The sequence below is a fragment of the Mus musculus genome, chromosome 7 (genome assembly GCF_000001635.26).
Source record: "Mus musculus strain C57BL/6J chromosome 7, GRCm38.p6 C57BL/6J".
NCBI lineage: Eukaryota > Metazoa > Chordata > Mammalia > Rodentia > Muridae > Mus > Mus musculus.
The window spans coordinates 44,328,621-44,354,723 of record NC_000073.6 but is presented as its reverse complement, the minus strand read 5'-3'; the positions used below and the strand labels follow the sequence as shown (position 1 = coordinate 44,354,723).

Here is a 26,103-nt window from a genome sequence, read left to right as displayed (position 1 = left end):
CTGTAACTCCGAGGCTCTATGGGGACCTTGGGCTCCAGCACTTGCCACAGCCACCCACCAGCCACAGGCCTCTGCTCACCTCTGCCGCTGCAGGGAGGAGGTCCTCTCTGGGATGTAACTGGCTCCTCCGTGGTGGCTGTCTGTGCTGCCCCCGCTGCCTCCCCGAGCCCAAGGCAGAGCTCCTCCCGCGGTAGAGGCCCCACCAAACTGCTGGAGCTTGGAGCTGAGTTCGCTGATGATGCTGGCTTTGACCGTGGCCAAGGCAGAGGCCTGAGGCTGGGACAGGGGCCCTGGCAGGGGTGGTGGTGGTGGTCCCGGACCCTCCTCCCATGGTAGTAGCTTCCGAGGCAGGGATGAGGCAGTGGGCAAAGGTACAGGCGGGACTTCTGGCTCAACCGCCACGGGACCCCCTGCCACACCTGCCGTTGAGGGTCCAGAACAAGCACTCAAGGCCAGTAGCCCATCTGTTCCAGCTCCTGTCACAGAGACGGTGGGGCTGGTGGGGGTGACAGGATCTCGAAGTCCCCCACTGGGACCAGGTCTCAAATTTCCACTAGTCCCAAGCGCCCTGCCCCGGAGCTTAGAAGGAGTCATGAGCTGAGGGGGATATGGTGGGCCAGGAGTCCCACTGCCCCCGAAGGCCTGGCCATCCAGGTAGGCAACGTAGGTGTCCAGGAGCTCCGTCCCGCTGGCCACCCCGGCCCCGCCCCCAGCCACGCCCCCTGTGTTGCCTCCTCCTTCGGCGGACAAGCTGCTGAGTGTGGATGCACTGCTGATGGTCTCCAGCGGGTGATCGCTGCTGCTCCGACTGTCCACCTCCTCAATTCCAGAATCTGTGCCAGGTGGAGGGTCGGGGCCTGGCTGCGGTGCTGGAGGAGCTGGAGCTGCCGGGGCCGGAGGGCCTGGAGCAGGAGGGTCCCCAGGAGCCGCGGGAGCCCCCTGGGTCAACGTGGCCACTTCGCTGTCATAAGAGGTCAGGCTGGATGCTGTGGAGTCCAAGGTGGGAGGGGCGGCGGCCACAGCCGGAGGTGGGGCTGCGGGTAGAGGGGTAGCTGGGGAGGGAGGGTCAGGCAGCGGGTGGGGAGGCCCGGGTGTGAGAGGCGACTCTGGCTTTTCGAAGCTATTGGAAAACTCCAGGGGTGGAGGCAGCGGCTCCGCAAACAAGAACTCGCCGTCGTCCACATCCACCGAAGGGGCTGGCGGTGGCAGGACCAGTAGCGGAAGGCCGTTCTCCTCGTTGCCTCGCGGGGAAGTGGGAGAGGTTGGCAAGACTCTGCGAGGGCTGGGAGGCGGAACCCCAGGCCCATCTTCAGTGGAGGACCCTCTCGTGCCAGCTGGAGGAGGCCGGGCCTGGCAATTTTCAAGGAATCGCACATGCAGAGGCAGCCGCTCTGGCTCCTCGGGGGCTGCTGTGCGCCAGGCCTTGCTCACCCCAGGATGGGGAGTTGGGGGCTCCGGCCCCAGTTGAAGCAGGAGCGGCCCGACCCCGGGAGCCGTCGGGGGAAGACGGTGCAGTAGCGAGCGGCGAGCTGCAGGTGGACTAGCGGTAAGGGCCTTCTCCTGACTCCCTAGGCCTGCCCGGTACCCCAGCTCCCGGCGCGCCGGGTCTCCCCAGAGGCGCAACACTGGCTCATGACGCGCATGTGGCGAATGGGGTGAATGGGGCGAGTGGTGGTGAAGGGTGGGCGGTGGGGCGTCGTAGCGTGGTGATGGAGGTCTCGGGGGCGGCTGAGGGGTGACCCCGCCCTCCGAGGACTCCTTCAAGGCCCGCTCCCGGGCGGCCAAGGCCAGCCCCAGCGGAGAGGCGGGATCCAAGGCTTTGCCGGTCAGCGGATGCACCAGGGGCCGCGGGGGGAGGAAGCTGGTGAAGGCGCTGCTGCTCCCGCTGCCCCCGTAGGCTCGGCTGCCCGCTGCGTATGCCCCGTAGCCCCCGCTGCTGCCCCCCGACTCCAGCCGGAGGTACGGCTCGGCGGAGAACATGCCTTCATCAATGGATTTGGAATGGCGCAGCCGGGGACCCGGGGGCGCCCCCGGGCCCAGCCCGCTGTCGCCTCCATCCTCATCTCCTGCGTCGGTGGACAGGAATAGCGTGGACCGCCGCCGGGCTTCGTTTTGCCAGCCTCCCTCCCTCCGCGCCGCGCCCACTAGGGCTGCTCCAAACTGGCTAGTGAAATCCAGGGTGGCCGGGCCGCTGGGTGACGCAGGGGTGGGCACGGGCGACGGGGACGGCGGTACAGGGGACGTGGCAGGTGCAGGGCTAGGCGAGGATCCTCCGCCGCCCGCGCCGTCGGGCTGGGTGGGGGGCTCAGCCTCTGTGCTGCTTCCCTGGCTACTGCGGCCGCTGCTACTGGTAGATGGGGCTTTGATGATGATGGTAGGGATAGGGATGGAATTTTTCTCCGACGGCCCGGCCGGAGGTGGTTCGGACCGAGGCAACGCCGGGGATGTTGGAGAGGACGCGGGAGGGAGGCTGCCCTTTTGGGGCTCGCCTTCCACTTTGGTCTGCTTGACCAGCGGGCCTTTGCGACCGCGGCCGGAGCGGGCTGGTACGTACATAGCCGCACTGGCCGCCCTCGGGGGCAGCTGGAAGTAGCGCAGGGCGGGAGCCTGAGCAGGACCGCTACTGCCTCCGCTGCTACTGTGGTGGGAAGGTGATGGGGCCCCCGAGGTCGGGCTGGGTCCTCCACCTCGCCAGCCTCGAAGGCTGGGCTGGGGTCCCAGAGCCAATCGAGGTGGGGGATCGTCGGGGGAACCTCCTGTCTCCATCTCCGGTGGGTGGGGAGGATGCGCATGGTGATGGTGGGGCTGAGGAGGTGGGGCGTGATGATGGTGGTGATGAGGTGGGTGGTGGTGGGCAGGGGGTAGGGCGCCACTGTGATATAGGCTCTTCTCTCGGCCCCCACTACGGGGGTCAGGAGGAGATGGCCCATCGAAAGATGAAGGTGAGGAGGCGGGAAGGGGACCCCCGGAACCAGGGTTAAAGGGCCCTCCCCGAGGCGAGGGAGTGAGGCGGCCGGAAGAGGAGGGGGCCGGAGGTGTGCTATAGGGCGGCTCTGGTGGGGATGTAGTGGGTGGTGGGGGTATGTCCTCTGAACCCGGGACTGACAGGCTACGACTGAATTTCATGGCTGGGGGTGCTAGGTAGGGTCTGTCATCTTCCGCAGCCCCTGTTGAGATACGTAAGACCAATGGAGGAATTAGGGACTGGCCCAGCTCCTTCTGCATACAAGCTATACAACAGCAGAGGCGCAAGAGAAATTCAGTGGAATTTCACCCTCTGGCCAGGAGGGGGAGCCATTTCCTAATTAGTCAAAGGCCTGAATCCATGATAATGGTGACTTGGAGCGAGTTTAAAGCGTGCTTGAGAAGAAGAAAAGGCTATTATTTTACACAGAGACGCCTAGGAAGTAGCTAGCTTCTCTCTCAACAAGGATCTGCCTCCACTTACTACCCGCATGCTACCAACAATCCTTCCTCTGGACACCAAAGACCCCGGTTTTCTAGATGAAGGTCAGGAAGCCGAGAGACCACCCACGCAGTCCCGCAGGCGAGAAGCAAAGTTGGAATTCATCCAAACCCGACCTCCTCTAACCAGGGTCGGATGTGGTGCTGCAGCACATTTCCAAACCTAGACAGTCCTCTCCTGCCCCTGGGCTACGGTCCTTTCTGGGGGACATACCGATAGATTTCTGCCGGAGCATAAGGCCAGGTCCGGGAGGCAGGAAAGAAGGCCGGTCATAACTTGGCTGGGAGCGGTGGTGAGGATCAAAGCTCGACTTCGGGGCAGCAGTTAGAGGAAGAGAGAAAAGAGAGCGAAGAGGGATCAGTCAGAGTTCTCCACACTCCAAAAGGAAATTACTTTCTCCTCTGAGCTCTTTCATGGCAGAGACGAGGCACACAGAAGCTAGAAAGCAAGTCCTGGGAGAATTCTCTGGGGAAGCAGTCAGGAGAAAGAAAAGAAAAGCAGGCAGCCGAGCAGTCCCACTAAAGCAGGTACCACCTGCAGTCGTGGCCTGTACCCAGGTCCCATTGACACTCTTCTGGCCTGTGGTGGCAGCCACCCCTCTGGCTTTGTTGTTTCCTCTCTCCTTCACTCCTTTCTGGTCTCTTTTCCAGAGTTGGCGGAATCTTTCAAAAAAGAAATCAGGGCTGGAGCGATTGCTCAGTCAGTAATACGCTTTGCCACACATACAGACATGAGGACCCAGTTCTGATTCCCAGCAGCTGCAGCTCACGTCAGACTTAAAAGTGTGTGTGTGTGTGTGCGCGCGCGCACGCGCATGCTGGAGGGGCTCATAGAGGCCGGAGAAAGGCACAAGAGCTAGAGTTGCATATGTGGGGGAAGTGGGTGGGCTGCAGGGCTATCCAAGCCTGGAACCCAAACTCCCATCCTCATGGTGACACAGCAAACCCTCTTAGCAATGGAACCATCTTTCCAGCCCCAGTTTCAACTCATTCAAGAAAAAAAAATTGTCTGTCTGGTCACCAATCCATTGTTCTGTCAATTCATCATTTGTACCTGTTTATCATTCCATCTGTCTGTCTGCTCCCGTGTCCATCATTCCACACATCCATCACTGCACACATCCATCCTTCCACCCATCTGTCTGACCATCCACCCACTGTTCTACTGTCTGTCATTGCATCCATCCATCATTCTATCCATCCATCATTCCGTCCGTGTATCTTCCATCCACCATTTCGTTTGTCTGGCTATTCATCTGTTATTCTATCTGTCCATCATTCTATTCATCATCTTCTTCCACTGACCATTCCTTCTGTCTGTCATTCCATCCATCCATCCATCCATCCACAACACTGGTTGTGTTTGAATCCAGAGTGACTGTAACTCCATACAGGACAAGAAGTGTGGACTATTCTAGAGGGCAGTGGTAGTCTGAGGAATTCAAGGCTTTCCTGGGTCTTAAAAGCCCTGTCGCTGCACTGGCCTACCTGGCTTAGAACTGTCTATTTCTGTGTTTGTCTTGTTCATTCCACTGACAAGGACACTTCCACAAGGCATGGCTGTATGAAAGGCAGGATATAAGTATATTAGAGAACAGAACATGGAGTCTTGTATGACATGGAACCTGTCATTTGGAGAAGCTGAGGCAGGAGGATTACCATGAATTCCAGACTAGCACGGTCTACAAGTGAATTCAAGGAAGTGTCAGCTACGGCATAAGACTCTGTCTCAGAAAAACAACAAAACATGCAAGAAAACAAAATAAGTCCAACCCTAGAAAGACAGAGACACTGTGGAGGGTGCTTTTCACAGGTCCCAAGTAACCCAGGGACAGTTTAAGTGCCTGTTATCCCATTAGAGCAGCAGAGTATGAGAGTCTGGGGACAGGCTCCTTACAGGGATCAAGCTGATGGGGGAGGGGCCATGGTGGTGGGGGAGGGACCATGTGATGGAGGAGAGGCCAGAAAGATGGGGGACGGACTGTGGTGATAGAGGAGGGGCCATGCGATGGAGGAGGGGCCAGGGAGATGGGGGAGGGGCCATGTAATGGAGAGGAACATGTTGATGGAGGAGGGGGTGGGCAGGAGAGAGGAAGTAGTAAAAGGGAGGGGCGAGCATCATAGTAGAAAGATTAGTGTGAAAGAAGTTGTGTCAGAGTGTCTGGAACTGAATGAGGAAGGGTGAGGTAATGAGAATGTCAGAAAAAGCTCCTAGGGAGAAGAGCAGGTTTTGAGGGGAACCCTGCCTGAGGGGAGGACACTGTTTGCAGACTAAGGGAAAACACTCTGACTGGGTGAGGGGCTGGGGAGATGGTTAGGTGGGTAAGTTAGTTCTTCAGGTATGAGGTCCTGAGTTCAAATCATCAGAAGCTACATAAAAATCCAAGCCTGGCTGTCCATGCCTGTATTATTAGCATTGGGTGCCTGTGTGGTGAGGGGGAAGAGGTGGGTCCCTAGCGCTTGATAGACAGCTAATTTAGATAAAACTGTGAACTGTGCTTCAGTGAGACTCTGTCTCATGGGGACCAGACAGTGGTAGAGGGAGGAAAATACCTGTCCTGGTCTGGTTTCAGAATGCATCACACTGCGTGTACCACAGCCATACATGGTGCACACATACCACACATGTCATAACCACATATGGCACACACCATACATCACACACACATACACACACCACACACTACACGCATGTCACACGTGCGCACACACACACACACCATATGTCTCTGATTTTGAGAGAGTTCAACAAACAAGTTGATTGGTGCCCGAGGATGGATACCAAAGACTGCCCCTGCTTTCCACAGGCACATGCACACATGTGCACAGACACTCGCACACACACTTGCACACACGCATAAGAGACGGGTTGGATGAGAGCTGAGGCTGTCGGAGGACAGTGTGGGGGCCATGCTGTCAGACTCTGAGGATGGTGTTGGGCTGAGATCAGAGGGCTGGCACAGTCGCACACAGAAGAGGACTGCCAGTTTGTTGAGAGCCCTGTTGGACTGGAGCTGACCGCATTTGACTCCACTGAGTGCTGCCAGATCCAAACCAATTATCCAGAGTAGGAAGCACACTGGGGATGAGGTAGCATAGCTCAGAACCACGTAGGGAGAGGAACCAGGATTTGAACACACAGCTTGCTGCAAGGCCCAAGTGCCCTTGCCATTCCCATCCCTGCCCGCCTCACTTTCTTCTTTGTCCTAGATTCTCTCTCTCTTCCTGCCTCCCTCCTCTCCTTCCTCCATTCTTCAGCCCTTTCTTTCTCTTTCCCTCCTTTTTCTGCCTCCTCTTTTTCTTTCTTTCATCTTAAACAAATACAGGAATACTCTGTACTTGTGTGCAGGATGGCACAGCAGATAACCAACAATGTAGACATCTAGAGAAACCAAGGATGGGCAGGAAGGGAGGGCCGGGGCCTGCAGGGCACTCCACCAGCCAGAGAAGTGGCCTCTAGATTGGGAACTCCAGGATGGAGTGTGTGGTCCTGAGGGAATAAATGACACCCCTGTCCCCACATCATGCAGTGGGGAACTCAGCTCTTTCTCCCCTGAGGCTGTTGGCATCAGCTCTGCTAGTCTCAGTGAAGTTGGTGGCTGCATCACCCACAGAAATCATGGAGATTCCTGACCCCCATCTCAGCGGCTCATTCCTACAGATAGTCCCTAGGCTGCTGTGGACTCTGCAGCTAGAGCACTTAGGTGCCACAGCTCAGTCTCCCTGTGTAATGTGCTGGCCAGGAGGCACTGATATTGCTGTAGCAACAAATCTGTTTTATCTTTTGGTTTTCTGAGATAGGCTCAGTCTAGGTTGGTCCTTAAAACTCATGGAAATCCTCCTGCTTCAGTCCCTGGAGTGCTTAGATTATAGGTGTGGGCCACCACTTCTGACTTCAAAAGTCACTAAACATTATTTTGAATGTTGGGCATGTAGCCCTTACACCACTTACTTAACATCCACCAGGTGAGGAGCTGGGGGTGTGGCTCAGTGGTAGAGCACCAGCCTAGAATCCCCCAGTGAGGGGCTGGGGTGTGACTCAGGGGTAGAGCCCCTGCCTAGAATCCTTCAGTGAGGATCTCTCTCTCTCTCTCTCTCTCTCTCTCTGTGTGTGTGTGTGTGTGTGTGTGTCTGTCTGTCTGTCTCTGTCTCTCTGTCTCTCTCTCTCTGTGTGTGTGCGTGTGTGTGTGTGTGTGTCTTAGTAAAGAGTCAATGCCTAGAATCCCCTAGGAAGGGAAGTATGACTGATCGATACAGCATCTGGCTAGGCCAGTGGTTCTCAGTGCCATTCCTCATGTGTTGTGACCCCTCCCCCCCCATAAAATTATTTTCGTTGCTACTTTATAGCTATGATTTTGCTACCGTCATGAATTGTCATGTAAATGTTTGATATGCAGGATAGTTGATATGGGACCCCTGTGAGAAGGGTTATGACCCACATGTTGAGAACTGCTTAGAATCTCCTCAGTGAGGGGCAGGAGTAGAGCCCCTGCCTAGAATCCCCCAGGGAAGGAGCTGGAGGCATGTCATGGTGGTAAAATGCATGAGAGCTTATATTTTGGGTGTCTTAGTGTGGCTGGCTCTTGTCCGTATCACAGCTTGTCTTTATAAGTAGTGCTCTGTACTTGATCTATGAGAGAAGGCTGAGATGCAGTAAGTCCTGGGAAACTTCGTTCTCATAGTTAACTATCTCACAGATAGTTCTGAGAAAGCCCAAACCAATCTGTCAAGCAGATTCTGGGCTCCCCTTGAGTAAGGTTTGACCCTTAGAGTAAATGCCCCTTGGCCACCAGGCTGTAGGTGTGGCAGTCAGAGGGCAGAGGCTAAGGGGGATGCCAGGCAGTGGGTCGCCTTCAGGGGTGACGGCTGGGAGACAGAAGAGCACAGGCAGTTCTGATGTGGATGTGTTGGTGTCCAAGGATCAAACTCATGGGTCAGACAGAGCCAGCAGGGCATGGCCCAGGCTGGGCTTGGGCCTTTCCTGAGTTTCATTTCCATACCTGTAAATGAGCTAACCCCTGCTGCGTGGTGCCTCACAAGAAGGTTCTAAAGACAGGAATGAGCTAATCTGTGTGGAACACAGTACCGGAAAGATGTTGAATTCTTGATACAGATCAGGTCTTTGCCTGTGGGAAAGGGCAGGTGGAAACGGCACACAGGCCAAATGGTTCACTGTATGTGGTGTGTGTGTGTAGGTCAGAGGTCGGCCTTAGGTGTCTTTTTAAATCATTTTCAACTGTATTTTAAGAAAAATTATGTGTGTGTCTGTGTATGGGACTGTGCTGTGCCTTAAGCGGGCAGAAGAGGGAAACAGAATCTGCAGCTAGAGTTCTAGGCTGTTGTCAGCAGCCCAGTGCGGATTCTGGGAACTGAAATCCAATCTTCTACACAAGCAGTGCATACTCACAACCACTGAGCTGTGTCTTGGGCCCAAGCATCAATGTGTTCACAGCATCTAGCCTTTGCTGAGCATCTAGGACCGTGATGGGGGTCTGTAACTATGACAACATTACATTTTGTGTGGAGACAAGGTCTCCTTACATAGCCCAGGCTGATCTCAAGCTCACAGCCCCTCTCCTAGCTCAGCTCCCCAGGGTCTGAGATAGGGGTTGTGGACCTTCATGCCACATCTCTGCAACATCCTTTTGTCTTATGCGAGATCTCTAAGGTGGGAAGGGAAGAGGGGGATGAGACTTAACATGGGAAGCAGAGACATCAAGAATAGAGGGGAAGCTGGTCGTGGCACGCACCAATAATCCCAGCACTCTGGAGGCAGAGGCAGGAGGATCTGAGTTTGAGGCCAGCCTGGTCTACAGAATGAGTTCCAGGACAGCCAGGACTACACAGAGAAACCCTGTCATAAAACAAACAAATAATCAAACAGAATGGAGAGAGAAGGAGGGAGAAGATATATGTGTGTGTGTGTGTGTGTGTGTGTGTGTGTGTGTGTAGGGGGAGAGAGAGTGAGAGTGAGAGAGAGAGAGGAGGGAGAAAGAGAGAGTGAGAGAGAGTGAGAAAGAGAGAGTGAGAGAGAGAGGAGAGAGAGAGAAAGAGAGTGAGAGAGAGTGAGAAAGAGAGAGAGAATGAGAGAGAGTGAGAGAGAAAGAGAGAGAGAGAGAGAGAGAGAGAGAGAGAGAGAGAGAGAGAGAGAGAGAGAGAGAGAGAGAGAGAATCCTCAGAATGGGGAGAGATGTAGAAGACATTTGGGAGTCTTTCCTTAGTTTCCTTCCCACACACCTACCTCAGTGGCAAAGAATCCTTTGGGTCGGTGCTTGCCCAGGGATGCGAGGCCGCCAGGCCCAGGACTCTCACTTGCACTGATGGTCTGCTGAGCTGCAGCCAAGATCTCATCCAGTTTGTCTGTGGGGAAGTGAGAACGGTCAGAGACAGTGAAAGTGAAAGTCGCCTTGCCTCACTAGAGACCTGGTTGCCCTGGGGTAAGATACAGAGCTCACATGGTCCTATCTCTGTCTCTGTGTGGAGACATCAGCCCAGCAGGCACGGCCCAGGGATGACAAAGCACAGGAGAGTAGGTGGCACCGTGACGGTATGTAGTGCCCAGGGTTCCAGGGCCCTGCGTGCCGAGCTCACGGGTGACTGAAGGGCACACGGGAAGGAGGAGGGCAGAATGCATGCAGCAGCCCCAGAGGTGGGGGACTAGGGCATCATGCTGCGGCTTCTTACTGAGTGCCATCTGATACACAGTCCGCTTTTTCTCCATGCTGGGCACTGCTGCAGGCTGTTGTTCGTATTCTGTGGGCAAAGGGGAGGGATGAAGCTCAAGGGTACCTCTGCAGAGGGCATGGCCAGCAGGTGTGGACCAGCAGGTGTGGCCAGCGCGAGGTGGGGGCAGTGAGGGGCCGGGGTCGAGGGAAGGGTAAATCCGCCGCTGGGGTTGGGAGACTGGGACCCTCCCACCAGACCTGAACCCACTCACCAATTTTCTTCTTCCAGGGGGAGACTAGCCCAGGGGTAGACAGCAGAGGAGCCAAGAGTTAGGACATCAGGGGGACGTGAAGGACCCCTCTTTGGAATTCCCACCTCCCTAGGGACCCCCGGTGTGGAATAGTCAGTCACCTGCCCAAGTGGCCCCAGGTAGGGGGAAATAAGACCCACCCCAGGTCATGAGAATCTGCCTACAAGGAGCAGCTAACCTTCCTCTGTGGGTCGAAGGAGCAAGTAGAAGGAGGGGAAGGGGCCAGTAAGAGGATGGGGTGGGGGCAGTAGAAGGAGGGGAAGGGACAAAAGGAGAGAGAGGCCCACCGTAGAAGGACACATACAGACCCCCAGAGACCCAGGACAGAGAAACAGAGATACAAGAGGGCAGAGAGGAGACTCTCAAAAACTTCCCAGTGACACACAGGCAGGCCACGGAATCTGGCCCAAGGACATGGGGGAGGGGCGGGACAGGAGGAGGACAAGGACCCCTCGTGACTAACAACACTGACAAAGTCAAGGGTGGTCCAGCCCCTTGCCCCTGGCCGCCCCTGGCCCTCGGCCAGCCGGCCCCACAGGCTCACCCATTTCCTCCAGCTCTGAGGTCATAGACTTGGAACGCAGGGAGATGGCTGGGGGCGGGAGCCGCTTAGCCTGCTGGGATGCTGGAAAGGCGGGGTGGGTGGGAGGTGTCAGTGTTGCAGGGAGGAGACCCCTCCACACCCACTCCTTTCACTGTGCTTCCAGAACTCTGAGAACAGCACCCCAGCATGCTGAGCCCTCTCTGCCTCAGTTTCTCCCCAGAAAGGTTCTGAACAGGCAGGCTTTGAGGGGAAAGGAGGGCCTTGTGGGAGTTTGGAGAGTAGCCCTAAGCAGTGGGATACCCAGGCCTGGCTCCGCAGAGAGCTGGGGAAGCTCCTTTATTTTAAGACCAACTCTCCTGTAGCCCAGGCTAGCTCAAACTTACTAAGTAGCTCAGGATGACCTTGGACTTCTGATTCTCCTGCCTCTACCTAGACGGTAGGATTGCAGGTGTGTACCAAAATGCCCTTTTCTGCAGTTCTGGGACTGGAACCCAGGCTCTGTGTGTGCTAGGCCAGTGCTCTACTGACTGAGCTAAGGCCATAGCTGGGAAGAGATACCTTTCTTGTGGACAGCCTCATCCATGTCTGGGTGTCTGGTCACCATCACCACCTTGACCATCAGTGTGTTGCCTCCCTGTCGGATCATGTTGACCACCTGACGGTGGCCAACCTTCACTACATTCTGTCCGTTCACCTGTGTCATGGAGGAAGGATAGAAGCTTTTTAGATCTAGAGTCCCCAACTGTGACCTCCTACCCCACCCCCTTCCCTCCATGGTTCTCTGGAGTCCCCACATCCCCAGGACTGACTGGGCTAGCCGGTGCACCCCCACACCCATCATGTCCTTGTATTGCATATGTTGGGGGACAATTCTGTGATGCTTTTTAAAAAATGTTCATCTTTAGCTACAGTTATACTCTGTAGCCCAGGTTGGCCTGTACTCACTAGGTAGCCCTGGCTGGTCTTGAACTAGTGGTGGCAGCAGTGGTCCTGGGGTGACTAAGCTGGAATGACAGGTGTGAGCCCCCCGCACCCAGCCTGAGCACCTTTCAAGGGTCTAGGAAGAGTTGCTGGAAAGGTGTGGGTGGTCCCACAGACTGAGTGGGGTGGACGGGCCACCAGAAGTGGCACATAGCTTTTGGACTTAGGGGTCATCATCAGGGGCCCCAGGAGGACAGTGTGGCCAGGGCTCACCTCGATGAGGAAGTCTCCCATTCGTAGTCCAGCCCGCCATGCCACGCCACCCTCGTCCACAGACTCGAGGTACTGCAGCGCCGGGAAGGCCGGGGTGGGGGTGAATTCCTCGATGGGGGTCTGCGCTGCAGACGGGGAGGAGCCGGCGGGGTCGGAGGGGAGGGGGTGGAGAGGCCGAGCAGGGGATGGGGCTCAGACCCAAGTCACAGAGGACTCACTGGAGCTGAGGGACCAGCACCCCAGGGTGGGGCAATGGGTGGGCTTAAGGGCGTGTGAGGGGTCCCTTCTCTTTTTCCATCCTCCCTATCCAGGCCCTGCTTTTTGGGTCAGAGGATCTCCCATCCCCTCCCTGGCCAGCACTCACCCTTGGCCCCCCGGAGCACGAACCCGAACCCCTCACTGTCCTTCTTCTGCAGTAAGACTGTCTTCTCCTTGATGATGTAATCACTGGCAGGAGGCAGGAGGGGGGTGGGGGTGGAGAAGGGCTCATGAGGCACAGGGTTGGTGCTCCACCCCATCACGGGGCACCCCAGCCCCTGCTTAGAGACCATTCACTGCAGTTCCTCGCCCCATCCAGTCTGTACTTATGCTCAAGACACCCCCTCAAAGCCCGGGGTGCTCTTGTTTCCACCCACTCTTTCCTCATTCATCCTTCCGTGAATCCATCCACCCATCCATTCAGCAGAGCTGTTACTGAGCCCACGGTGCACCAGGCACCCAGTGGGGTGGGCAGAAAGAGGCTCTGAATTACCACAGCCCTGCTTGGGTCCTGGCTGGCAGCTTCCTGCCTGTGACCTTGAACCTATGGCTTTAACCTTTTTGTGCTTCAATTTCCAAGTCCGTCATGGGGGCCTGCCTAAAGAGACTGTAGGGGAGGTCGGAACACTACACACTACAGTGCCTGTGTGTGGCACTACACACACAGGGTTTAGCAGCACAGAGCCCACCCCGTGTCCCTAGGCCAAGGTGTTAGGTCAAGAGAGCAAATGTACTAACACATCTCATTCCCTCACTACAATAACGCTCCAGAGGACCAGAGGATCAGAGCCAACCAAAAGAATGTTTGCATCACCCTGCCCAGTATGATAACTGCTAGTTGCACATGACTATTTTTATCAACATTAATCAGGATTAAATTTAAAGTGTCAGTTCCTCGGTTATGATGGCCACACAACGTTCCTAACTATGGTGCTGACACAGAACAGTCCCGTCACGTATAGAAAGTTCCGGTGGACCGTGCCGACTGCTGCCGTCTCTCGATAAGACTCAAGTGATAAGTCACACATGGAGTCACACACCAATGACCAGTCCTGATGATGCAAGCCTGTCTTCTCAGCTCCTGGAGCTGGGGTGCTGAGGAAGTATGTTTGAAAGTTCAAGACCAGCCTGAGCAACTTAGGGATGCTATGCCATAAAATAACGTAAGAAGAGAGCTAGGGATGTAGCTCAGCAGTAAAGCTCTTGTCTAGAGACCCATTGAGGGGCTGGGGGCATGGCCCAGTGGTAGAGCCCCTGCCTAGAATCCCCCAGTGAGGGGGTGGGGTGTGGCTTAGTGGTAGAGCCCCTGCATAGAATCCCCCAGTGAGGGGCTGGGGTTTGGATCTATGGTAAAGCTCCTGCCTAGCAATCACTAAGGCCCTAGGTTCCATCTCTGGCACTGGAAAAAATAAGCACCAGTCCCCACTGAATGTGATATCAGCTCTAAAGCTCAGTACCTCACCAGCACATCTCAGTAGGACATAAACCATAAACACAGAGGAAACGGATAAAACCCCAGTCATAGCCCTCACTCCCATGCTTGCTCAGGCTGGTTGTACACAGCCTCTGATCCTAGATCACTCTACCCCTCAGCAAGCCACAGCCATGTTCCTCCCAACATGAACAGGGACACCTAAACTGCTCTACCTCAAGCCAGTTCCTTTCCGAATACCCAGTATTACCAGAACCAAATTCACTGCAGTCTCTGCTAGCATCTAGAAAGCATCTAGAACCCAGGGCTGGTGCCCTGCACTCTCTGTATCGCAGCAATGCTCAGACACTCCTCACCCCCACCGAATCTCAGTTAGATTGTATGGCTCTAAGCTACTCCAATAATATCCATGCAGGCTCCCCCAATTACCCACCCCCACGTACTCAGCTAACAGCCCTCCACAAGTACTCCAGTATATTTCAGTGACACCTCCACACATCCCAGTGTGCCCCAATCCTGACTCCCCCTCACTTTGATATCAGTGTATTCCCATCACACGCCCTCTGAGCACCTCCCAGCACACGGGAATAACACCTAATTGTGTGCCTACTGCATTGTGGTGCCACCTCCTTCCATCAGTGTCTGTGTAAGCTCCCATGACCCCCCACAGCTTCCATGGTAAAACCCATGCACCTGAATAGCAGTGAGTGTTCTGCACAAGTCCAGGTGCTGCCTCCCTCCTTGTGGAACTTAATGAATACCCCATCATGCATGCATGAAGAGGAATGTTCCAGCCTCTGCACTTATCCAGAGGTCAATAAACCTGTCCACAGGTTTCTACCTCCTCTCCCTCAGCCCTCTCCAATTGCCCCACCCCCAGCAGTCTTTGAAGCTGCATGGAGCAGATATTGGGAGAAGGCTGGTGGGCTGAAGAAAGGAAGGTTAAGGGTAGATGGGAGAAATAGGTCTAAGCAGGCTGGAGGGAAGGTGAAGGGACAGTCTGGGAGGTCAAGGAAGCTTGGCTCTGACTGTCTATTCTGTGGTAGCCTCATCCTGACACACTATGACAACCTCTTATGTCCTTACTACTCTGACAGCTTCTCCACATTCCCAAGAACCTTCCCAGGAGGTCATAGTGCCCTTCAGGCTCCGCCTTTACACCCCACCAAGGCAAAGTCACCTTCAGTCATTCATACCTCCTTGCCACTCTCACCTTCCCCATGTTCTGAAATCTCTGTGTCTCTCTGTCTTTGTCTCTGTCTCTCTGTCTCTCTCTCTGTCTCCAGCCCAGGCTGCTCTATAAGTAATTACAATCCTCTTGACTCAGCCTTCCTAGTGTTGGGGTGATGGCTGTGAGCCACCACATCAAACTCTGCCATCTCTTTCAACCCCAGCTCTACACACAAGCCTCAGTTACCCCAAGTGTCTTGTCTTCAGATATGAACAGGCCTCTTGTCCATATGCTGAGGTCAAGTGCTTGCTGCTGGCCTGGCAGCATGGGAAACCCTTCACTACAGACCCACTGCGTTAGCCCCCTCCTCAGAGCCAGTCTTGGAAGAAGACATAAATACCATTTATTTCCATTTTACAGGTGAGTAAGTCAGGCACAGAAAGGTTAAGAAACTCTCCAGAGACACAGGCAGTATCCTTTTGTGTTTGTTTTCCACATACAGCTCACTGTGCAGCTCTGGCTGTCCTGGAACTCACTACATAGACAAGGTTGGCATCGAACTCACAAAGATCTATCTGGCTGCCTCTGCCTCCTGAATGCTGGAATTCAAAGTGTTCACTGTTCTGCTCAGCTGACAAATAACATTCTTTGATGCCCAAGAAAATATCTGGGTAACTGCAGCTAGAATTCCTTTCATGTCACACTGCCTAAATACCTCAGACACATGGTTTACCCCCAAGCTTAGCAGGAGACCCCTGTGCTGGCTAGTCTTATGTCAACTTGACAAACTAGAGTTATCTGAAGTACTGTTTCATAAGTACTTATTGATAGAGGGAGGGCCCAGCCCATGGTGTGTGTGTGGGGGGGGGGGGCATCCCCGAGCTGAAGGTCCTAGATTCTATAAGAAAGCAGGCTGAATAAGGTATATGAAACACATCAGTCAGCAGTAGCCCTCCATGGCCTCTGCATCAGCTCCTGCCTCCAGGATTCTTCTCTGCTTGAGTTGTTGTCCTGACTTCCCACAGTGATGAACAGTACTGTGGAAGTGTAAATCGAACAAACCCTTTCCTCCCCAATTTGCTTCTTGGTCATGGTATTTTGTTGCAGCAATCAAAACCCTAACTAAGACAACCCCCAACTGTCCCTCCAGCCTCTGGGGTTTATCCTGACTTCTGCCAGTCACACAAGGAACCCATCAAGATCCAGGCAACACTAATCACTCTCTGGGTCATTTAATATTTAAGTCATTACAACACTCCTAGATGGGACTGTGAGTGTCCCCACCTTTAATGCTAGGTTAAGTGAGGCACAGAGCAAGGACCTGCTCAAGATCTCACACCACCTAGAATTGTCAAGACCACAAGCTGCCCCCCCCCAAGCCACAGACCCCAGCAGCACCACCTGCCCCCATAACCACAGGACCCTCTCATATGGAGTCCACCATGCTGCAGCACTGTCTATTTCCACAGTTTACACTGTGTATGTCCCTGCCAGATGTGGTACCCTCATCCCCAAATGTCCTACTTGCTCTCCTGTCTCTCTCTCAGCTTCCTGCCATTGACTCCATCCTTCTGATTTACATCTCGCTGCACACCATCCTGTATTTCCATGGCTCCCAAAACTATGCCATCAGTCGGCCAGTCTGAGGGTGCCCATAATGTATGCTATACCAGGAGACCACCCCTGCACCCAGTCATCCCTTCTTCTAAGTGACCTCTTCGTACATCTGCCACCTCCTCACCCTGCCTGCCTCCTCTCCGAAATTCCTGACCCTCAGCCTTCCACATTCTCTTCTCTCCTGTACAGAGAAGCTCATGATGTCCCCCAATAACACCCACGTTCCTTTCACACTGCCTGCCCACTACGGAAAGCTCTTTCTCCTTGGTCCATGCTGGTTTTCCTAGCAGCCTCTTCCGCTCACATTCCTCCCATACACCAGGCGGTAGTGCCGGCTGGGTCCCCGCCCCCCAATCCTCTTCCTACCGCCTGCCTTCCATTCTCACCCCAGCACCTTTCTTGGCACCCAGAACCCGCAAACGCCATTACCCAACCCCTCTCCAGCACCCACGCGTCCCATTTCCCCTCTATCCAGCAATCCCCTTTGCACCACCACCCCCGCTCCCTCTGAGTCCACTCACAACACCAAGGTTCGCGGTGCGGACTACCTGCCCATGAGGAGCTGGCACCATGTCCTTCCCCAGGCCATCCCGCCGTGTCCCAGAGAAGGTCTCCAGGGCTTGCTGGTTCCCTCATGGAGACTGCGGCGCGACCGCTCCCCACCCCCACCCCAGGTCCCTCTTGCCCACTCAGGATGCCACAGCCTGGAGCCGGCTGCCATCCACACTGCATTCTCCAGTCCTCGTTCCCTCCCTGTGTTCCCATCTCGGCGGGCCTCTCCACGGCCTGCACAGGGCCCCCGCATGCAAGAAAGCCAGCCCCTGTCCCCATGCTGAGAACAGCACACAGGCAGGTGCCAGAGCCCCATGCAGAAGCTTGCCGAGGTTCAGCCCACGTGCCCCCATCCCCGCAGAGGGCAGAACCTCGGGGTCCAGGGTCGATCCTCCCCATGCACAGACTCCTGGGGAGGGCACGGAGCAGGGTACGCGGGGACAGAAACACAGGGCAAACTGGGGAGGGGGGAGGGGGAAGAGGGGGCAGGCCAGGCCTAGGAGGCTGGGTGTTGGGAAACACAGCCGCAGTCTCTGGGACAGATGCACTCTATCACACGTGTGCGCGCACGCACACAGACACACACAGGCGCACATACACGCACAGTCCCCAGACAGCCTCGCTATGGCTCCAAGTCACACAGAGACAGACACCCCCACGCAGGGACACACAGATGGACATAGGTGGGGGGGGGGTGGGCTGGGAGCCCACAGCCTCCCCATCTCTGTCTGTCTCTCACACACGCAGGCGGTCATACGCACACACATCACTGACACACGCACAGCCGCACAGTGACACGCAGCGGAAAAAGAGAAGGGGAGGGAAGGCCGGGGGCGGGATGCTTGTGTGATGGAGGTGTGTGTGTGGGGGGACAGACTGTGAATGGGAGACAGGGGTATGAATGGGGGGGACTTGCTGACTCCAGGAAGAGGGGCGGGGATGCGGAGGATTGGAGGGATGGGGGCCCGGGGTATCTGTTTGGGGCCCTGGGGAAGTACTCCTTAGAGTAGGGGAGCTAGGGGTGCCAGAAAGGGCAAGAGTGGGTTGCAGAGTATAGCTGTAGTGGGGTCCTTTCGTGGGGGTTCGAGGGGAGGCAAAAGTCTTGGTGAATAGCAGAGGAGGCCCTGGAGCAGCGCCTGAAGCACAAGAAGGAGGGAGGTGGAAGAGAACCGGGTTGCTGAGCTGCTGAGAGAGGGTCTGGAAGGGCTCAGGCCTAGGGAAGGGAGGCTACGAAGAGGACACGGGACAGGTTTGGGGAGCCCTAAACGCACGGAGGGTCGTGCGGGGGACGAGCGGGCGGTGCGCGGTTACCTGTAAATGTACCAGACGCTGCGCCTCCGGGGCCCCAGCGCGGGCCAGCTGGAGGATAGCGCAGGGGGCGGTTGGGGCAGGGCGCCCCCGCCGGGGCCACCCCCGACCGCAGACAAAGCCATCGCCACCGCGGCCCCGGCCCCGGCCAGGGTCCCGATCCGGGCCGCCCCCGCCACCACCGCGGCCGCCGTCGCCGCCGCCGCCGCGTCCCCGCTCGGCTGAACCCCCGTGTCCGGGCCCCCAGGCCCCGCCTCATGCTGACCCGCGCCGGGAGGGGGGAGGGGCCGGGGGAGGGGGCGCGCACCCCCCCTCGGGAGGGCGGGCAGCCCCGGGGGGCTCACATGCCGCGGGGGGCGCGCGGGGGACAGCGCATGGCTGAGGCTCCAGCACCGCGGACAGCTCCAGAGGCGGCAGCGGCCCGGCTTTAACCCCTTGGCGTCCTGCGCCGGGCAGCCGGACGGAGGGGGGACGGGCGGGGGAGGGTAACGCGGGGGCCCCTTTGGCGGGAGGAGGGGGAGGGGCAGGGCTTGGGGAGGGGGAGGGAGTCACTTCCGGTCTGTCCCCCCCATCCATACTCCCCCCTTTCCAGAGTCCTCTCCGCGCAGGTGCAGAGAGAGCGAGCCAGAGAGCGGGAGCGCGGGGAGAAGGACGCAGCGCCACACATCACATAAGATGGCACGCCATCGCGTGCGGGGACGCGCAGACAGACAGAACCACACTTTCAGGACAAGGGACACCCAAGGGTGAGAGAGATAGACCCCTCCCCAAGAGAGGGCAAACAGCTCACCCTCAGCGCAGACAGACACACAGCTCATCCCCAAAATAGTAGGGAAAGGCAGGGTGCAGGGGTGGGTTGAGGGGAGCCAAGACATTCAACTGGAACCCAAAACACAGAACCCAGAGAGTAGTGAGAGGACACATATACCACAACTCATTAGAGAGCCATGGACCTCCCACCGCACCCCCAGGTAGGAGGAGTGTGGTGGCACATGGTGGCACACACCATGGGGTAGGTACACAAGCAAACATGGCTCAGCTCCAGTTGAGATGCTAGGGACCACAGTAAGATGCAAGGTGTAAACAGGCAAACCAGGAAACTGCAGACTGGGTCAGGTAGAGCAAAGGCAAGAAGATATGACTGAAGGGGGCTTGGATGGACCTCAGCCCCGGGAGAGGAGGGAAAAGGACAAAAATTGCAAGGCTTCAAGACAGGATCGTTATTAGGAAAAGAGGATGGAGTCTGGGGTTGAAGAGACCCCCTCTCCACTCAGTCTTTGGAGAGAATGACACCTCTGCAAGACCAGGCAGGCCCAGGTCAGAATCCCCAGACAGAGGCTGACTTGGGGTAGAGGGAGCCTCCATACTCACCCAGGACCCAGAGCCAGAGACATACCCCGTGAACAGGCACAAGATGATTTGCCTCAGACCCTGGGGCACAGGGTGACTGGCACCCAAGCCCCACCCTGTCAACCACCCCTTCCTTTCTCCTCCCCCAACCCAGACCTTCCCCCCACTGGCCAGAACACAGACACAGGTTTGGATACATTTAATGGAGGGATACTGTGAACAGGAAGATCCTTCCCTGGATTGGGGTGGGATGGGGTGGCAGAGGAGGGTGTCCTCGGTTAGATCTTGGATTATGACATTCCTTCTCCAGAGCACAGCCCTGAGGCCCCTCCTCTGCCCTTCCCTCCCTCAGCATTCCAGGTTCTGAATTTCAGACCAATCATAGAAGAGAAGACATACGCACACTGGGGCCACCAAAGAACACACAGTGACACGGGGTGTGTAGAGAGATCTGTCACCTGTTCACGTGTGAGCAGACACATGGACACCTCTGGCAGTGCTTGCCCACAGTCAGAGAAGCGCACATGTTGCAAAGCCAGCCACGCAGTCAACACCGACACAAATGTACCCATATGCACCGAGGGCTGTAGCACACAGCCTTCGTTAGGGTTATTTACAGTGATCCGACTAAGGGCCTTCTGCCCATGCATGCACGCGGATGCGTCATGCACACTGGTATAGACACGCCCACACGCTGGGACCCCTCAACTCTGGTCATGCACACAAACACATTCTCATCCCCCCATATACAAGCATCCCCTCCTGGCCCAATCCCCACCCTGCCCCGCCCCTCTCACCTCCCTGAGTCAATCCCATCGATCAGACTTCAGAAGCAAGTCAGCCAGCAGCCAAGGAGGGGACAGGTGTCAGTGTGCCCCTCTCTCTGTCCCCACCCATGGGGTCATATTGATTCCACCTGCCTCCCCCACCACCCACTGGTGTGACATACAGGATGTACATGTGTCCAACAGTATGAGACTGCACACAGACAGGGAAACAGGAAGAAGACCAGGGCATCTAACCAGTCCCCACACAAGAACCCAGGGCCCCAGACACACCCAGCCCACACTAGATGGTCTCAGTGGCTGCCAGAAGCAGATTTGAGATGGGGCTGTTACGTTAACAGAATTCTGCCTTCTCCTGGCTTCCAAGTTGACCAAGAAAAGAAGCAGGCTTCAAGTGTGCAGTGTGCAGGGAGCTGGGAGAGGTGGGGCACCTAAGGGTGTGAGGACATTTACCTTGGGGCATCGAAGCTGTCATAGGAGCCCACTGTGTAATGCCTGAAGAGTCTCTTTGCCTTGTCACTTCGGCTTTCTGCAGGGACATAAAGCATTGAGCCTTTACTTTGTAAACAGCAAAGCCTACTCCCCGACTTGTGCGCCCCACTCCTATCAGGCAGGGCAGGAGGGATAGGAAGACTGTAGGGCATGAGGGAGAAAGTTTCTTGTTACCTTGTCTTCCCTCCTGGGAACGGTTTGCCACCTCTTCTAGGCAGTCAGAAGGGAACCAGCCAACTCGACCTTTGACCTGGCCTTCCCAGAAGCCTCCTTCCCCGATGCTGAGCACTGGATGGGACAGTGGGAACAAGGAAATGTTTTAAGCTGCCTTTTTAAATTTTCTTTTTCTTTTTCCTCTCTTTCCCCCACCTCCTCCTCTTCTTTTTCTTCCTCTCCCTGCCCCACCATATTTTTGAGACAAGTTCTCATGTACTCTAGGTCAGCCTCAAACTCACTTATAGTTGATCACAACCTTGAACTTTGGATCCACCTTCTTTCACCCCCTCAATGCTGGAGTGACATCATGCACCCCATACCCAGTTTATGTGGTGCTGGGAATTGAACCCAGGGCTTTGTGTGTGCTAGCTAATCCCTCTAACAACTGAACCCCAGGCCCTTCTTGAGGTTTCTGGGCTTCTCTTTTGCTCCCAATACACTTGGTGCACACTGTCCTGTTGTCCCAAGACCCAAAGATATCCTTCAAGAAGAATGAGGGCTGAAGAGATGGCTTAGCAGCCAAGAGCACGGGTTGCTCTTCCAGAGTCTGGATTTGATTCCCAACAACCACATGGTGGCTCACAACTGTCTGTGACTACAGCCCCAGGAGCTTATAGTGGTGCAGAGACACACAAACAGGCAAAAGGTTCATACACACAACATAAAAACAAAAAAACAAAACAAAAAAAAACCCTAAAAAGAAAAATCTGGTGCAGGATTTGTGTATGTGATTTCCAGGCTAATCTGGGCTATATCACAAGACCCTATCAAAAATCAAAACAAAAACTTAGGGGTAGGAAGTGGTACGATGACTCAGTGGGTAAGAATGTACTGTACAACCCTAAGCACCAGAGTTTGGATGCCAGCAGCTAAGGTCAAACAGAAACTGCGTGTGGCCACACACAACTTTAACACTGTTGTTAGGAAACAGAAAGATCCCTGGGGTCTGCTGACCCCTAGCCCAGCTCCAAGCCCCGTGAGAGACCCTGTCTTAAGGGGGATAAGTCAGAGAGTGATACAGCAGGATACCCAGAGCCCTCCTCTGCCCTCTGAATATGTGCACCTGTACAAAAGTATGCATATATCACACTCCAAACTCCAAACAAAACAAAACTGTTGTGGTGGTACACATCTATACCCCCAGGCTTGGAGACAGAGGGATAAGGACTTGAACGTCATTCTCAGTACTTGAGAGTTCAAAGCCAGTCTGGGCTACAAGAGACCCTGCCTCAAAGCAAAAAACAAAAAAACAAAAACAAAAACAAACAAACAAACAAACAAACAAACAAAAACCCAAAACCAAAACCCCCCAAAAAACCCTAAGGTCTGAGAAATGGGGGAGACCATGATGGGGAGCTAAGTTGGGACATTCTTAAATGTGAACTTCCTTAACATAAGAGGTGCATATCAGGTAGATTTGGGGAGCAGACTAGGTTCTGTGGCACCGTCCTCCCTTGGTCCTTGTCCCTTTTGGTCACCACCTACAACCTAGTGGAGTGTTTTCTTAAGCCCCCAAAGCCCCGTGGCTCCGCTGGCTCTTCTGAAGACAGCTGTGCCCACTCTTAGCCCTGCTGCTCCCTGAAGTCTCTGCCCAGCTCCTCCCCAACTCTGCCCCTCTTGCCATAGGATGCTCTCTTGGCATCCCCCCTCCCACTGCTCTAAGCAGTGACAACTTCAGCCCTTTAGTGGACCTGTCTTGCCACCCATCACCATTCTGTTCCGTATCTGGTGTTGAAGCAAAGATAGATGGCAAGGACACTGAGAGCTCACTCCAGGCCAGAACTCTGGGAAGGGATATTTAGTGACAAGGACACCGAAGCACAGAGAGCTAATGCCGCTTGCCATCTGCCCCAGATTAGAAGGCTAGTAGTCACTGGCAGGGCAGGATTTTAACCCAAGCCTGTGTAGTTCTCTGAATTCCCATTCAGAGAATGATGCTAATAGCAACAGACACACTGTCTTTTCTGTATCTTCAGTATTTTCTCCAACTCTTTCTGGGTAAAAAAGCTGGAGGCAAGCTGGGGCTGGTAGCACAGGCTTCTCAAGAGGCTGTGGCAGGAGGATTGAAAATTTAAGAGATGCCTGTATTGCAGAGTGAGTTCAAAGTCAATCTTTGTGACTTATTGAGATGCTGTCTCAGAATAAAAAAGTGAAGGCTAGGAATGTGGCTTAGTGGTAGAGCCCCTGCCTAGAACCCCCAGTGAGGGGCTGGAACGCTTGGCTTAATAGTGGAGTGCTTGCCTCCTCAATTCTAACTACTGAAAAGAGAAGAAGAAGAAAGAAGGAAGAAGGAAGAAGAAGGAAGAAGAAGGAAGAAGAAGGAGAAGAAGGAAGAAGAAGGAAGAAGGAAGAAGAAGGAAGGAGGAAGAAGGAAGAAGAAGGAAGAAGAAGGAAGAAGAAGGAAGAGGAGGGAGGAGGAAGGAGGAGGAAGGAGGAGGAAGGAGGAGGAAGGAAGAAGGAAGAAGGAAGAAGGAAGAAGGAAGAAGGAAGAAGGAAGAAGGAAGAAGGAAGAAGGAAGAAGGAAGAAGGAAGAAGGAGAAGAAGAAGAAGAAGAAGAAGAAGAAGAAGAAGAAGAAGAAGAAGAAGAAGAAGAAGAAGAAGAAGAAGAAGAAGAAGAAGAAAGAAGAGGCTGAAGAACTGGGAATGTAGTTTAGTAGATGAAGTACCTGCCTCACAAGCCTGAGAATCTGACTTCAATCCCTAGAACCATGAAAACTGGACACAGTGGTACACACTGCAATCTGATGGCTGGGGAGGTAGAGACAAGTAGATTGCTAGGGCTTGCAGGTCATCCAACCTAGCCTACTTGACAAGTTTCAGGGTCGTGAGAGATCCTGTCTCAATAAAGCAAGAAGGATTGGCCCTAAAGAACATCACTGAAGGTTGACTTCTAGTTTCTACATACATAAGCACACAACTGTATATATAGTTTACACACACACACACACACACACACACACACACACACACACACTGAGGACCACACTGAAAAGTCTCCACCATAGCTCAGATGACAAAGAAATTGCCATGTGGCTCCTTGACACTTCTCCCTACACACCTCCCCCTGCTCCCGAAGATACAGGGCAATGACATGAGTGAAAGCCCCAGGTCATAGATGAGGGTAGACAAGAGGGCATCCAGGGATCTGGGCTCTCAGTTGGTTCTGCCATGCCTGACTGCTTGAGATCAATCATTTGCTCACAAAACACATACTGAGTGCTGATCAAGTGTCAAGTACCAGGACAGACACAGTTGGACACAACCCATGAAGTTCCTGCCCTAGAAGAGCTTCTAGATTAGCCGCCCTTAGAGGAACACCTACAGCGATCAAGGGGCTTGAACAGAAGAGGCTGGGCATGGGGGCATATGTCTTTAACCCTGGCATTCCAGAGGCTGATACAGGAGGATTATTACAAGTCTAAAAACAACCTGCTCTACACAGTGAGTTCCCAGTTAGCTACATAGTGAGATACCTTGTCTCAAACAAATAGGGAGGTGGGGCTTGGAGAGATGGCTCGGACTGCTCTTGTAAAGGACCCAGGTTCTATTCTTATCATCCACATGGTGGCTCACAACCATCAGTAACTTCAATTCCAGGGGATCTGATGCCCTCTTTTGACTTCCATAGCATTGGGCATGCACATAGTACACATACGTTCGTGTAGACAAAGCATGTATACATATAAACTGAAACTATTATTGAAAAAGTAGTGGAAGTGGATGTGAAGGCAGCCCCACTGTGACATGTCTCATCCCACTGACTTCCAGGGTTCATTTGGATGGACTGGCTGGCTTGGCTGGCTAGGCAGGTATCTCTTTCCTCCCTTACTGCTCCATGTGCATCTCTCTTGAAGTATGCACTCGGACTAGGAGAATGGCCTTTCCTCACAGAGGAGAGCCATTCTTCAATCAAGAGCATGTGGATATTTGAAGTCCCCTGCTAGAGCCTCCAGACAAGTTCTCAGAAAGGGAAGAAGGGCTGGAGAGGTGTCTTAGTAGTTAAGAACATTTGTGCACAGTCATTAGGACCAGAGTTCAGGACCCAGCATGCATGTAACAAGCTATGTGTCCCATGCATGCCTATAATCCCAGTTCTAAGATAAGATGGGTGGAGACAGGATTGCTGGGGCTTTCAGCCTAGACTCTGCCTCAAAGAACTAGGCAGACGGGCTGGTGAGATGGCTCAGTGGTTAAGAGCACCTGACTGCTCCTCCGAAGGTCCGGAGTTCAAATCCCAGCAACCACATGGTGGCTCACAACCATCCGTAACGAGATCTGACTCCCTCTTCTGGAGTGTCTGAAGACAGCTACAGTGTACTTACATATAATAAATAAATAAATTAAAAAAAAAAAGAACTAGCCAGACAGTGGCCTCCACATTCACCATACATATTCACACACACACATGCACACGCACACACGTAAACCAAACAAACTCCCACCATTTTTAATGAAGGACTTGACAGAAAATGGTGCTTTGAGAGAGGCCAGATGACCTTAAGTGAACTGAATGGATAAGATATCCAGATATCCCTAAAACCTGAAGCACCCTAGTAGCTGAGGATACAAAGAGACCATGGAAGAGTTTGCTACATAAATGGTACAGAATGTTCGAAAACCAAAACATGCTAGTTCATCTATACCATCCTGGCACTCAGGGCGCTAAGGCAAGAAGACTGTTGACAGTTAGGACAAGTCTTGGCTATAGAGTGAGTTCAAGGCTATGCTGGGCACAGCGTGAGA

The 26,103-nt window shown here is 54.4% G+C and overlaps 1 protein-coding gene across 17 annotated transcripts in view; it reads right to left on the bottom strand.

Moving 5' to 3' along the window:
• Shank1 (SH3 and multiple ankyrin repeat domains 1) overlaps nucleotides 1–26,103 on the bottom strand; it is a 51,179-nt gene that overhangs the window by 5,371 nt on the left and 19,705 nt on the right. For 5 of the 17 annotated variants that reach the window (XM_006540864.4, XM_006540868.4, XM_006540867.4 and 2 more), the window contains 12 exons: nucleotides 21,319–21,432; nucleotides 21,106–21,181; nucleotides 20,665–20,691; nucleotides 12,544–12,626; nucleotides 12,180–12,304; nucleotides 11,544–11,679; nucleotides 10,986–11,066; nucleotides 10,403–10,426; nucleotides 10,150–10,218; nucleotides 9,707–9,825; nucleotides 3,680–3,776; nucleotides 80–3,167 (listed from right to left, as the gene is read on the bottom strand). In XM_006540864.4, the coding sequence (XP_006540927.1) occupies nucleotides 80–3,167; nucleotides 3,680–3,776; nucleotides 9,707–9,825; nucleotides 10,150–10,218; nucleotides 10,403–10,426; nucleotides 10,986–11,066; nucleotides 11,544–11,679; nucleotides 12,180–12,304; nucleotides 12,544–12,626; nucleotides 20,665–20,691; nucleotides 21,106–21,181; nucleotides 21,319–21,432 (4,039 nt within the window). The other 12 variants (XR_003946476.1, XM_006540865.4, XM_006540866.4 and 9 more) reach the window with 12 other exon arrangements.